The 14262-nt window shown below is 39.3% G+C and overlaps 1 protein-coding gene across 1 annotated transcript in view; it reads left to right on the forward strand.

Annotated features, from left to right (window-relative positions):
• Positions 1 to 4989: 4989 nt before the first annotated feature.
• Positions 4990 to 14262, forward strand: part of CDKL2 (cyclin dependent kinase like 2) — a 39927-nt gene continuing 30654 nt past the window's right edge. Inside the window, exons 1-2 of the mRNA XM_068542150.1 lie at positions 4990 to 5316; positions 7665 to 7863. Of these exons, the coding sequence (XP_068398251.1) occupies positions 7696 to 7863 (168 nt within the window). The 5' untranslated portion in view covers positions 4990 to 5316; positions 7665 to 7695. The remainder of the gene's footprint in view (positions 5317 to 7664; positions 7864 to 14262) is intronic.

The following is a 14262-nucleotide window of genomic DNA, read 5'->3' on the forward strand; positions in this document are numbered from 1 at the left end:
TCTTTTTTCTTCACACCCCAAATCTGATTGTCTTAATCACTTTTAAATGTAGTAATGAGGTCAATGAATCAATTACTAGATTGAGAACAGAATTCTCTCTTCTAAGGCAAATGTCCTTCCATCAAAGAAAAAGAACTTCAAAATGAGTCAGTCCATTTTTTTTTTTTAAAGGACTTGATCTTTTTTTTTTTTTTAATTTATTTATTTATGGTTGTGTTGGGTCTTCGTTTCTGTGCGAGGGCTCTCTCTAGTTGCGGCAAGCGGGGGCCACTCTTCATCGCAGTGTGCGGGCCTCTCACTATCGCGGCCTCTCTTGCTGCGGAGCACAGGCTCCAGACGCGCAGGCTCAGTAATTATGGCCCACGGGCCCAGTTGCTCCGCGGCATGCGGGATCCTCCCAGACCAGGGCTTGAACCCGTGTACCCTGCATCGGCAGGCAGACTCTCAACCACTGCACCACCAGGGAAGCCCAGTCCATTTTTTTAACAGAATGTCAGAATGTATTCATAGCTGTATGCTCAATAATATACTGAAAATAAAGAACCTTACTTTTTTGTAGTCTGAAGATTTTATGGCCCTTCCTTTCACTTGGTAACTCAACTGAAGTGTGCCAAAAACCCATGATCAATCAGTATCTCATGAGACCTAAGTGGTGTTTTTTTTTTGTTTTTTTGGCAAGAAACTGACTGAAGCACATTTTGGGGGGGATGTCCAGATATGTAAAGAATGATTGTTGCCAAGAGTTACTTAACAGAGATGATTGCTAAGGTGAGAAAGAGAATTGGGCTACTCTAAGCTAAAATGTATAAATTTACTGAAAAAAGATTTCTAGGCAGGCTATGTACTTCTTATCTTCCTATATTCACTGTTTAATTCCAGAACATTTTCATTAGCCTAAAAAGAAACCCCAGGGAATTCCCTGGCGGTCCAGTGGTTAGGACTCGGCACTTTCACTGCTGGGGTCGGGTTCAATCCCCGGTCGGGGAACTAAGATCCTGCAAGCCATGCAGTGTGCCAAAAAAAGAAACCCCATACCCATTAGTAGTCACTCCTCATTCCCATCTCCCCCTCAGTCCCTGGTAACTACTAATCTACTTTCTGTTTGTATGAATTTGTCTATGCTGGACACTTCATATAAGTGGAATCACATAATATGTGATCTTTTGTGTCTGGCATCTTTCGCTTAGCATACTTTTAAAAAATATATATATATATATTTATTTATTTGGCTGTGCCAGGTCTTAGTTGCGGCATGTGGGATCTTTAGTTGCAGCATGTGGGCTCCTTTAGTTGCAGCATGTGGGCTCCTTTAGTTGCAGCATGTGGGCTCCTTTAGTTGCGACATGCCGGCTCTTAGTTGCAGCATGAAGGATCTAGTTCCCTGACCAGGGATCAAACCTGGGCTCCCTGCACTGGGAGCGTGGAGTCTTAACCACTGGACCACCAGGGAAATCCCAGCATACTGTTTTTAAGATTCATCCATGTTGTAGCATCTATGAGTACTTTATTCCTTTTTAAGGGGGAATAATATTCCATTGTATGGATATAGCACAGTTTATCCATTCATCAATTGATGGACATTTGAGTTTACCTTTTTGGCTACTATGAAATCAATTCATATGAATATCAGTACTGCTGTGAACATTCATGTACAAGTTTTTGTATGAACATGTGTTTTCATTTTTCTTGGGTCTATACCTAGGAATGGAATTGCTGGGTCATATGGTCCTTAGTCTCTTTTTAACCTTTGTTTCTTTGCCATCTCTCAGGCTTTCTTCTTGTTGCCAATCTCATACACTCCCACAGTGTTTTCTTTAGATTTTTAGAACATTTCACTTTCTTTAGTGATTAAAATGTGCATTTCAACCTCTTTCTATATTGTCCCACTTGTTCATGTTACGATTTTTTAGGAAAAGGTTATGACTTTTCATACTGCGACCTCAAGTTTCTTTGAATTCAGTTCCAATGACATTTTTCAATAAACTTCAGCTACCCAAAGGAATGGCCAAACATTCCACTCTTTAGAACTCATCATCATCATCTTGTGCCATTTCCAAAATCTTAAATTCACAACTTGCTTTCTTTGACAGTAACTTTTTCTCCTATTTCACTCCCATTAAACTTACTCTTCATGCCTATGATGAGCTCCGTTTTCTCAGTGCCCCTGTATTTTCAGCTTATTAGTTAACTTGTCATAATTTGTCTTCTGATCTAGCTGGAACCACGGCAAACCATTTCAATTGTGCTTTCTCCATCATCCCTGATTTCTTAACTTTTTTGTTTAATCTCCTTGCACTACCACTTCCCTAAGTAGCTTACGTACTGTCTATTTTCTCCATTCTTGAACCTGAGGATGCCAAGTCCTATGAAACAGAGTCAGTTGGTTTCACTGTAAATTCATGGTGTCCATGCTCAAGTGGGCACATTTTACTATTTCATATTCCTTTCATATCAAAATGTCTTCTTTCATAACTACCTATTTCAAGGAATTTCTGCTCACATATCCTTGAGCCTCAATCTCACCATTATCTTTTTTTCTGCAGAAATTTTTTTTACAGAGAAGATCTAAGCCAGCTAATGTGTCTGTCCTACACTTTTCTGTTTTCCCTCTTTTCTAGAAACTTCTTCAAGGCTAAGTCCTTTTCATACTTTATTACCTTCTCTTCACTACCTGTCCTTGGTTTTTCATTGTTTATTCCTTTTCTTGCCTCTTTAAAGCCCCTCTCTCTCCGTTCCTTTTCCCTACAAAGATTTTCTTGTTTAAAATTTCTTTTTAAAATAAACAATAACCCAATCTTGCTTCTACCTAATACTACCTCCTCTTCACCAAACATGTATCAATAGATGACTTTACCCAGGATGTGTAATTCTCTGCCTCCCCGCCCCCACCCCCCAGAAGATTTGAGTTTTATAGCAAACCGTATTGTACAGATCTGGAGCCCAGGGGCTCAACCCGGCTGGGTCCCCCACTTGTCCCCTGCCAGGTTGCCTCCTCCCCATCCCCCCAAGCAGCCCCATCCTCAAGCCTTTTGAGATCCCCATGACCGCCCCCCCCCCCGGCCTTTGATCTGCACAGTCCCTTCCCCCATCTGCACACCTCCGTTACCTGAGGTATGTGAATAGATCCCCGCTTCCCTACATGGTACAACCTGGTTCCCGGGGGAGGCCTGGGCTGAGGGGCAGGACTGGGCCACCAGGGATGTGTAATTCTTGAATACCCTATGCCTCCTTTACAGTTGGCTTTCAAACTCAATTCTTTTTGAAATTGTTTTCTCAAGCACTATCTAGTCACCAAATCCAGTTTTTTAGTCTTTATCCTTTTGGTTGCTTGTGGGATATAAACAGGTTATTTTAAACTTCAGGGCCTTTTGCTTAGAGGTACCTTTAAAATGTTTATGTTGTTGAATATTTTTGTAAAGTTACAAAAGTAACATATTTTTACATTCTTCTTCTCAAGCTTCAGGCCTAACAAACCCAGATTTGCCACTTTATAAAAGGGAATCTGCTTCTCATATAAAAGAAGTTCATCATATTCTATTATAGCCTATAGAGATAACTAAATGGGGCATGGCTCCCTAACGTGGTCACACCTAAGGATAGAGCTAATTACATCTTGCATTGACTAAAGAATTATATTCTTTCCATACCCAGGTCCCAGGTCTGGTCCTCATTATTACAGTTTCAGGAACTGGATTTTAAGCAGTTTGATCAAGGTGATCCGGCACTGGAAGATTAATTCATTCTAAGCAAACTCACAAAAGCTTATTTATAAACCAGAATGTTTATTTCTTTGTATACAAGAAGGAATTAATACCTTAATATTGACTATGGGTATAAATACCTGCTATCCAGGACACTCTCCTAACTGGATCATGGTATTATGGAAACCAAATAGAATTATAAAATGGTTAGTTTTTATGATTTAACATGAAAATAACTGAGTGCTTAAGGCTTCCTCACTGCAGAGGTATGGCTTAAACCCTAAATTCCTTGAAAATGAGGAAAGCCCTGTTTCTTGTGTGACTTCAGCATGTGCATGATTCTGACCTACCCGTCTTGCCTAATCATGGATTGAGTTGGTCTGTGCCTTAAACATCGCATCCCCAGCTGCACCCTATTTGGCTGTGTGTCATACGCCAGTATTGCTCAAGTCTTTTAGTTCCCCAACCGTCTTAGCCCTTTTCCTCTTATTTCATTCATGTCCTCTCTTCCCCTTCTGTTATCTCCAAGTATTTCCCTCACTTTCATTGCCCAGGCTGTCCTCCCCAGGGTCCCTTCTAACGCCAGTTCTGTCATCATTTACCTACTTACACCTTGCCTCGCCTACTTATCACCTCCTAGACTGTCACCCTCATCTCCTACCTGGCAGACTGACCCCACTGCCCAGACCGGAAAGGAAGCGTCGAATCGCCATCAAGCCCGAACCTTCCCGGTTGAGGGGCTTCAGAGCCCACTCCCCGGCCCAGCCGAGGAGCTTGAAAAACGCTTCATGGCGCTCTTTGCACTGTCACCCCCTTCCATTTTCACCCAATCCTACAAAACCACCACCACTTTTAGCCTCTCCGTGAGCACCAGAATCGCCTGTTGTCCTCAGTCGCGAAGAGCGGTCTCCCGGTGAAGGCAGAAAGGTGCTTCCTTACTTGAGAAGGTAGGTGTGTGCTGATGCTGGCGTCTGCGCATCAGTGATCAGAACCTGAGCCAAGCCCCAGGTGAACTGGATGGGTGGTTGGCGCTAAGCCAATCAGAGATCTCGACGACAGAACCCAGCCAATCAGAACACGGGAGGCTTGGCGCACTCGGGGGCGGGCCCGGGCGGGTGAGGATCCGCCCCTTGCAGCTTGGTGGCCAAGCCTTGGCCCAGGGCTAGCTAGAGCCGAGCAGGTTCACAGACTCCAGGGACCGGGCGCCTTAGGAGCTGGGAGGCGGTGCCCTAGCACCCCAGCTAACTTCCCTACAGGCCTTGGCCTTAACAGGTATCGGTGCCTGCCGTGGACGCATTTAGACCCCGGCCTTTTCTCTCTGGAGACTTTGTGCCTATGGTTGGGGACAGAGTGAGGTCGTTGCCTTGACGACGACAGCATGCGGCCCGCGGTCCTCCGAAGTGTGAACTTGCGGTGGGTTGAGGCCAGTCGGCCTCCTTGCCTGCTTCACCTGGGACCCCTGACTGTGTCTGCGGAAGAAATCGCGACAGCAGTAGAACTGCTAGTTTGCTAGTCAGCATCTTTTAGACCTGCGAACGAGATGCATTTCACCTCAGTTTTGTTTCCAAGTTGAAAACCTTTGGGTATTTCCACGCCAAAGGATTTAAAAGAAACAGTAAGTATAATACTTTTGAAAGCTTCTATTATCTCGTTCTTTTATCTATAAGAGATTTCAACCTGTCTTTAACAAAATAAAAAATAGCATTTTTTTATTATCTAAATTATTAGTATGAGAACCATATGCTTCCATGGCACATGTCCAGAACTACCACATTGCCAATTGGCCAGGTTTCCTTTTAGTTTGTATAACCCTTAACATTCCCAAGTAGAAGGCATGAGAAGTTATGGTTTATGAGTAACTGTTTCAGGAAACAAGAGGCTTTTTAAGCCTTGATACTTTTAAAGTATTTGTGGGAAGTGCCACTTGAAAAAGCAGGTGTGTTCAGTGTGCTGTGACCAAATGTGCAGTTGGTTGGAGAATACACTTGGAGTAGTCAACTTGCAGAATGTTAGCTTGTGACATGCTTCAGAACCTCTTAGACATGCTTAAGGTAATTTTAACTGTGTTCACTTTGCATTTCCAAATATTGAGGACACTAATTGCAAATGTTTTAAAATGATCCAGGTTATAGATTCCAGCTATTTTTGTCCTTGGTATGATAAGCCTAAAGTCTAGTCCTTAATAAAATATGCTGTTTTAGTGGAAGGAAAAAAAAATTAAAGAAAGGAGAGAGAGAATTACATTGAGAAATTTTTTTCAAACACTGACATTTTATTTAAAAATAGTTAATAGTATAACTGATTCACTTTGTTATAAAGCAGAAACTAACACACCATTGTAAAGCAATTATACTCCAGTAAAGATGTTTAAAAAAAAAAAGTTAATAGAGGTTAAATGGAAGTTAAAATGTCAAATGTATAGAAAGTTAGTGTCAGAGACACTGTTCTGTAAACAGTTTATAGTAGAACCTACTATCAAAGCTGGTAGTAAAATAATGAAATAATTGGGTTGGTGTTGACTGGGATTTATTTATTTTTTCCCTCCCGAAGATCAGTCTTCTGACTTTCCATGTATATATACTATATATATATAACTATATATATATACACTATATTATTATATATATATAATAATTATATATATATATATATCCCCTAAATTGTCAAATGTAAACTGTTGAAAATGTACTGTATACATTGGATTATCACAGTTTGCTAGAACAAAGAGGATATTTGTTTTGTCTTTGTCATCAGTGTACCAATAGGGAAGCAAGGAAAACATCACAATTCACAATCTGGGTAAATTAATTTTAGGTTGCCGTAGGTACACTACTAATGTTATAGGTAAGAATTTTTTTTCTTTCCAAGTTTTTTGAATGAGTGTTTTTATATTGTCAGGTTAATTAAAAAAAAATTCAACTATGAATCGTCATTTGAATATATAGTTACCAATAGACTATTTTTTTCCTCCCAAAACTTTTAGAACCACGTTGGGATTAACAGAAACATTTTTTATTCTTTGCTTCTGGAATTTAATTTCACAATCAGATTGTAAAAATAAATTTAACTTTGAAGTTGTAGTTTATTAGCTTTTATATTTCATGGCGATCAAAACTTATGAATTAAAATCTAACCGTATCTGGGCTGAAAAGTCTTTTGCTATACCAAAATATGTGGTGGAATGATTGCTGGTCCTTCACCAATTATTAGTAAAGTAAGAAAGATTTTGTTAGGATTGCCTTCATCCAGAAAATGTCATATAATGGGATGTAAGAGAATTCTAAACACAAAATTCAAATAATCATACTTATAGTGATTAATCATTAAAAGGATTTTTGAAATACTGTATTTGGTACACTAACATTTAATTATTAAAAATCTGCTTACATACTGTGATGTCATTGCTGTTATTTTATATGTTCAATATAGGAATTTAATTACTATGGTAATAAAAGTAAAGAAAAATAGTTGATCAGAAGTTGTTAGTGTTAACTTGGTAATATTTTTCCCAATAGACTAGAAAGCGCATAAAGATCCTCAACTTTGATCTTTTAAACCTGATGTAAAAAAATAAATTTTATCTTCACTGTAACCAGATTCACTTGTGCCTTTTTCACCTTAAAGTGAAAAGGAATTGTGTTTTTCTAAAGTAAACTGTTATTGTTTTGTATAATAGTTCAAGTATTGCTTTATCTTAATTAAAAATATATTGAAATTTCATTAACATGACATTTAGTAATTTAAATAATTTGAAGTTAATGGCTTCAATTCCATTTGCCTTGTCTATTATGAACTGTATGTGAATATTTTGAAAACATAACTTAGATGCAGAAACATTACACAGGGCAGCCATCGATGCAGTGTCTGCTCTAATATGGAAAACAGGTGTGGAAGAATTAATTTGGGAGGGTGAAGGAAATTAATATACTCAACATAATTAACTCTATGTTTTGGTTTCCACAGCAAGAAAAATTCCTACTGGTTTTTAATTAAAATGGAAAAATATGAGAACCTAGGATTGGTTGGAGAAGGGAGCTATGGAATGGTGATGAAGTGTAGGAATAAAGATAGTGGAAGAATTGTGGCCATTAAGAAGTTCTTAGAAAGTGATGATGACAAAATGGTTAAAAAAATTGCTATGCGAGAAATCAAGTTACTAAAGGTAAGTTATCACATATTTTGAATTGAGAAAAAAATGAGTTGTTTCTTAAGTGACAGTAATTTTTTTAAAAAAATGCATAACTTGGTTTAAAGTATAAATTTCTTCTTTTTTGGCAGTAAACGACAAGATTACATATACATATTCATTTATCTCATGAATATAAACATGATTTTAATATTATTTGTTGCTTCTCTCTTATCTGCCCATCTATCTATCTATCTACCAACAACTGTGTTGGGGGTCTCTAAGACCACCGCAAGGTTTGATGATTCACTAGGAGGGCTCACAGCACTCAGCAAACAGTTGTACTCTTGGCTATGATTTATTACAGAGAAAAGATATAAAGGAAAATCAGCAAAGGGAAAAGACACATGGGGTGAATTCCAGAGGAAACCTGTCACTTTTCTTCCAGTGGATTAAAACAGGATGCACTTATTTCCTCCAGCAATCAGTTATGACAACACGTGTGAAATATTGTCCACCAAGGAAATTCATTAGAGACTTAGTGCCCAGAATTTTCCTGGGGCCTTGTCACAGAGGTACCCCCTGCCTGGCTCATAACAAAATCCCAGACTCTCAGAAGAAATGCAGGTATTCAGCATAAACCATATTGTTTGCACGGTGAGCCACTTTATCAGTTCTGGAAATGAAGGAACACTTCTGAAATCCAAGTACCCAGGTAGCGAACAAGGGCTCATTTGCAAGCCAATTTTCTAGGGATAAAAGTCTCAGACCTGCTATGTTAACTCCCTCCTGCCACCAACCCCCCATCAGTCTAACCTGAAGTTTATCAATTTTATTTATCTTTAGAAAGAATCAATGTTTGGCTTTCTTGATCTTCCCTGTTGTGTATTTCTTTTCTATTTCATTAATTTTTGTTCTTTAGTATTTCATACCTTCTACTTATTTTGGGTTTATTTTACAGTTCTTTTTCCTAAACTTCTGAGTTATATGCTTACTTCTTTAATTTCTAGGTTTTTTTTCTCATATATGCATTTAAGGTTATAACTTTCCTTCTAAGAACAGCTTGGTATGTATCCTAGAAATTTTGATTAGCAGTTCAAAATATTTTCTCATTTTCCTTAATTGCCAAACATGTGGAAAATTTCTAGGTTTTTCTCCTTGGTTATTTACTTTTGACCCAGTTGCCCTGTGATCTGAGTATATGCTATGTAAGATTTTATTCCTTCGAATAAATACCTAATATTTATCCTTTCCACTATTTATCAATTATTCCTGAGTTTCTTTCTTTTTTAAAAAAAAAAAATTATTTATTTATTTATTTTTGGCTGCGTTGGGTTTTCGTTGCTGCGCGCGGGCTTTTCTCTAGTTGCGGCGTGCAGGGGCTACTCTTCCTTGCAGTGCACGGGCTCCTCATTGCGGTGGCTTCTCTTGTTGCAGAGCATGGAGTCTAGGCCCACGGGCTTCAGTAGTTGTGGCTTGCGGGCTCTAGAGCGCAGGTTCAGTAGTTGTGGCACGTGGGTTCAGTAGTTGTGGCTCATGGGTTCTTGAGCGCAGGCTCAGTAGTTGTGGCGCACTGGCTTAGATGCTCCACGGCATGTGGGATCTTCCCGGACCAGGGCTTGAACCCGTGTCCGCTGCATTGGTAGGTGGATTCTTAACCACCGCACCACCAGGGAAGCCCCTGCTATATTTTTACATATCCCTTGGATTCCTCTTACCCCTCTTGGGGATTAACTACCTTTACTAGTTACACTGATCTACATTAAATTTTCCCTGTCCTGGTACAGGCACACTACCAGCCCAGTGCCTCCTCAGTAAGTTCAAAGTACTTGCTTAGAGTGTCTTGTTTTCTGTGTTCTTCATTATTATTTATATTGGATATTGTTTTTGGAAATTTATTTGTAGAAATGTTTTGAGGCTAAGATAGATAAAAGTTATCTTCTTCCAGAGAGGATATTCATTTGCTTCTGCCAGGTGCATGGGGATGCTCCCAGTCTAGTATGTTAATCCAAGTTCAAGGTACAGGTGATGTGAAGCCTGGACTGGTTCATTTCCGTTCATTTTCACTGGGGAAGGTGTAGCCCTTAGGGTCCCATCTTAAACTGGAGGTGGTTTCTGAAAGACCCCGCCTTTGCAAGACATTTAGACTTGACTCTTCCTTCCCTCTTAGTCCCAAGAGGACACAAAAATCTAACCTCAGTTCCATATCTGTTACTTCATAGCAAAATCAGCTTTGAGTCCTGAGATTAATTCTCTTTGTTCTCCTGTTATTGATTTTGACCCAGTTCTTCCTCGCTATCTTCTTAGGTCTATTTCTATATGCTTGAGAAGATTTTCAGTCCTTGTTCTCTTCCCTTTTTGGTTTTTGAGCATTCTACTCAGATATCCTCTAGCTCAGAGATTCTTTCATCAGCTGTGTCCAGTCTACCAATAAGCCAATCAAAGGCATTCTTATTTTGTTACAGTGCTTTTGTTTTTTAAATTTTTTTTAGTTTTAAATTTTTATTTATTTATTTGGCTGCACCGGGTCTTAGTTGAGGCACGAGAGCTCTTAGTTGCCGCATGCGGGCTCCTTAGTTGCGGCATGCAGGATCTAGTTCCCTGACCAGAGATCAAACCCGGGCCGCCTGCATTGGGAGTGCAGAGTCTTAACCACTGGACTGCTAGGGAAGTCCCTGTTTTTTGTTTTTTTAATCTCCAGCATTTCTTTTGATTATTTATTAGGATTTCCATCTCTCTGCTTACATCGCCCATCTGTTCTTGCATGCTGTCTACTTTACCCATTAGAACCCTAAGCAAATTAATCATAGTTATTTTACATTCTTGGTCTGATAATTCCTACATCCCTGCCACGTCTGCTTCTGATGATTTTTCCGTGTCTTCAAATCGTGGTTTTTGTCTTTTGGTACGCCTTGTAATTTTTTTCTTCAGAGCTGGGCATGATGTACCAGGTAAAAGGAAGTGCTGTAAATAGGCTTTTAGTAATGTGGTGGTGAGGTTGGGGGAAGGGAAATGTTCTGTAGTGCCATGATTAGGTCTCAGTCTTTCAGTGAACCTATGCCGCTAGCCTGTGAACTTTACAAGTGTTCTTCAGGCTTTTTCTCCCCTCCTTAGGTGGGATAAGATGGCTACAGTAGGCTGAAGTTGGCTATCTCCCTTCCTCAGCTGGTTAGGCTCTGCTTAACTAGTTCCCCCCAAGGGCAGGCCTTGTTAAGGACAGAGTGCTGTGGCGTATTTCCAAATGGTTCCTTTTTTCCTCTCCCTGTGAAAGCTGAAGGAGATTCTTCTCCGAAATTTACCATCGGAACTTGGCTGAGCTCCTAGAAATAACATCTTACAGTGTTGTGTGGATTTCCCTGAAGTTTTTAACTCTCGGGCTTGGCCGCATTGAGCTTCCGATAACTTATCCATTGCAGTTCAGGTTTTCCTACCTTGGCATTGGTTCCCACAGAGCTGTGCCCTCGTGAGTCTCTGTTCCAGTAAGCAGAGACTCCCTGTGTTTGCTGGTTTGTCTCTCCAGTCTTGGAGCCGGTGGTTTGCCCTATGTCCTCTCATCTCTTATGAATCCAAAAAGAGTTGTTGATTTTTTAGTCTACTCAGTTTTTTACTTGTTAGGGTGGAGTGGAGACTTCCAAGCTCCTTACATGTAGAACAGGAAACCGGAAGTCTACATACCTTTTATTATTTTATTATGTTTTAATTTTTTGGCTGTGAGGCTTGCAGAATCTTAGTTCCTCGACCAGGGATTGAACCTGGGCCCTCAGCAGTGAAAGTGTGGAGTCCTAACCACTGGACTGCCAGGGAATTCTCTACATACCTATTAAAATTTAAGTTTACTAGAAGTTTGTGTGTGTGTGTGTGTACTTATAATAAAAAACCAAGTGAAACAATAAGCCATTAGACTAAGGTGGCTCTAATGCCTTGGCACCCTATGTAAACAAATCAAAGGAAACCTAAGCCAGACCCAATTCCTGTAAATGCTCAAGGTTAAGACATTGTAAGTTAAGCACAACCAGTCACAAACAGTCAACTAGGCTTTCCCAAGTAAAGCAACCACTTAAGCTGGAACCAATCAAATGATTTACTTGCTTTGCTTCCATGTCTGCTCTATAAAAGCCTTTCCCTTAGCTTCTTTTTTTCTTTTTAAAATAAATTTATTTATTTATTTATTTTTGGCTGCGTTGGGTCTTCATTGCTGCGCACGGGCTTTCTCTAGTTGTGGCGAGCGGGGGCTACTCTTTGTTGTGGCAGGCAGGCTTCTCATTGTGGTGGCTTCTCTTGTTGCGGAGCATGGGCTCTAGGTACGCAGGCTTCAGTTGTTGCAACGGGAGGGCTCAGTAGTTGTGGCTTGCAGGCTCTAGAGTGCAGGCTCAGTAGTGGTGGCACAGGGGCTTAGTTGCTCTGCGGCCTGTGGGATCTTCCTGGACCAGGGCTCGAACCTGTGTCCCCTGCATTGGCAGGCGGATTCTTAACCACTGTACCACCAGGGAAACCCTTTCCCTTAGCTTCTACCAGTAGAATGTTCCTAACCTCTTTCAGTATCGTGCTGCCCAGTTTAAATCAATGTTTGCTCAAATAAACTCTTGTCAATTTTAGCGTGTTTATCTTTTAACACACTGATACAAATTTTATTTATCTACTTATTTTAATTTTTGAAAAGGTAACATATGAATATACTATAAAATTAAAATGTATTTTCCTGCCACCTTTGTGTACCAGCTATTTAGTTATACCTTCCATAAGCAACTGTATCCATCAGAGGAATTCTGGTGTGTGTACATATATCAAATGGCAGCATATTCTACACACTGACCTGCATCTTGCCTTTTTTCCACTTAATGTAGCTTAGTGATTATTGCATACCCGTGGACATAAAACTGCCTTGTTCTTTTTAACTGCTGCATTTTATTTCATTGTATGGATATGCGTTAATTCACTTAATATATTTGGAAAGTGCTTTGTGATCCAACCTGGAATCTTTTGTTTTAATAGCTAAGTTTAGCCCATTTATAGTTATGATGTAACATAAGTTTGGTCTTAGTTTTCCTTTTTTTCCCCTCTAGAGTCAGAATGGCTTAGTGGTTAAGAATAAGAAATCTAAAAAAAAAAAAAAAAGAATAAGAACTCTAAATATTTTGTATACAAGTCAGCTGCAGGTCTGGGTGTGTTTATAAGGCAGATGTTCTGGACACGAAGGAGGAACTAAACAAAACTGAAATGTTTTCAGGAAAAGACAGAGGCTACAATTCCTGGGTTCTAATTCTCCTCTACTAGTTACTGCTGTGTGACCTTGAACAAGTTACTTAACCTCTATGTGCTTTAGTTTCCTCATCTGTAAAACAGGATAATAATTGCAACTATTTTATAGGGTTTTTGTCCTTAAGGTAATGGAACATAGTAAGCATTATGTAGGGGTTAGTTATTATTATTTATAATATTATGTATTTTATTACTACTTTAAAAATATTTTTCTATATAGTCTACTTTTTTAAAAAAATTTATTTTTGGCTGTGTTGGGTCTTTGTTGCTGAGCGCAGGCTTTTTCTAGTTGTGGCGAGCAGAGGCTACTCTTCGTTGTGGTGCACGGGCTTCTCATTGTAGTGGCTTCTCTTGTTGTGGAGCATGGGCTCTAGGCACGCGGGCTTCAGTAGCTGTGACACAAGGGGTCAGTAGTTGTGGCTTGCGGGCTCTAGAGCGCAGGCTCACTAGTTGTGGCGCACAGGCTTAGTTGCTCCGCGGCATGTGGGATCTTCCTGGACCAGGGCTCGAACCTGTGTCCGCTGCATTGGCAGGTGGATTCTTAACCACTCTGCCACCAGGGAAGTCCCCAATTACTTTTTAAACATTGGATGTGTTTCCTTTGGTAATTTGGAAAGGCTTTTTTTTTCTTATAAATGCAAATCTTTATTTCTTATTTTAATCTACAATGATTTCCCTGAGTCTTCAGAAGATTAACTTTTACATAAAATATTAAATAACAATTATAAATTATACTTTGTTGGAAAGGCTTTATTTTGTACTTTTTGTTACCTTTATAACTATAGAGTTATATAATATAGTTAATCCTTTGTAAAGTAATTATTATATTTCTGTTTCCTCCTCTCTCCCATTCATCCACCATCTGATTTTAGAAGCTGTCTTCTTTATCTTAGTGCTTACCATTAAACCTGTAAATATAATTAGACCTTATAATTAAAAATTTCAGGTCAAAAATATAATTCTGTCCCATTGACAAGGAAATCCACATACATACTCTCTTATTTTTTTTTTCATACTCTCTTATTTTGTTTGCATCTTCTCTTCTTTCTCCTAAGTTTGTTACTAGTATCATTTGTACATTGTTAGGTTTTAAATATTCACTTTCTATTTTGTAACTGTGATACCCACATTTGTATAACACTTAGTCCTACACTAACGGATTTACTGCTCATGTTC

Source organism: Eschrichtius robustus, chromosome 4 (genome assembly GCF_028021215.1).
Source record: "Eschrichtius robustus isolate mEscRob2 chromosome 4, mEscRob2.pri, whole genome shotgun sequence".
NCBI classification, from domain to species: Eukaryota; Metazoa; Chordata; class Mammalia; order Artiodactyla; family Eschrichtiidae; genus Eschrichtius; species Eschrichtius robustus.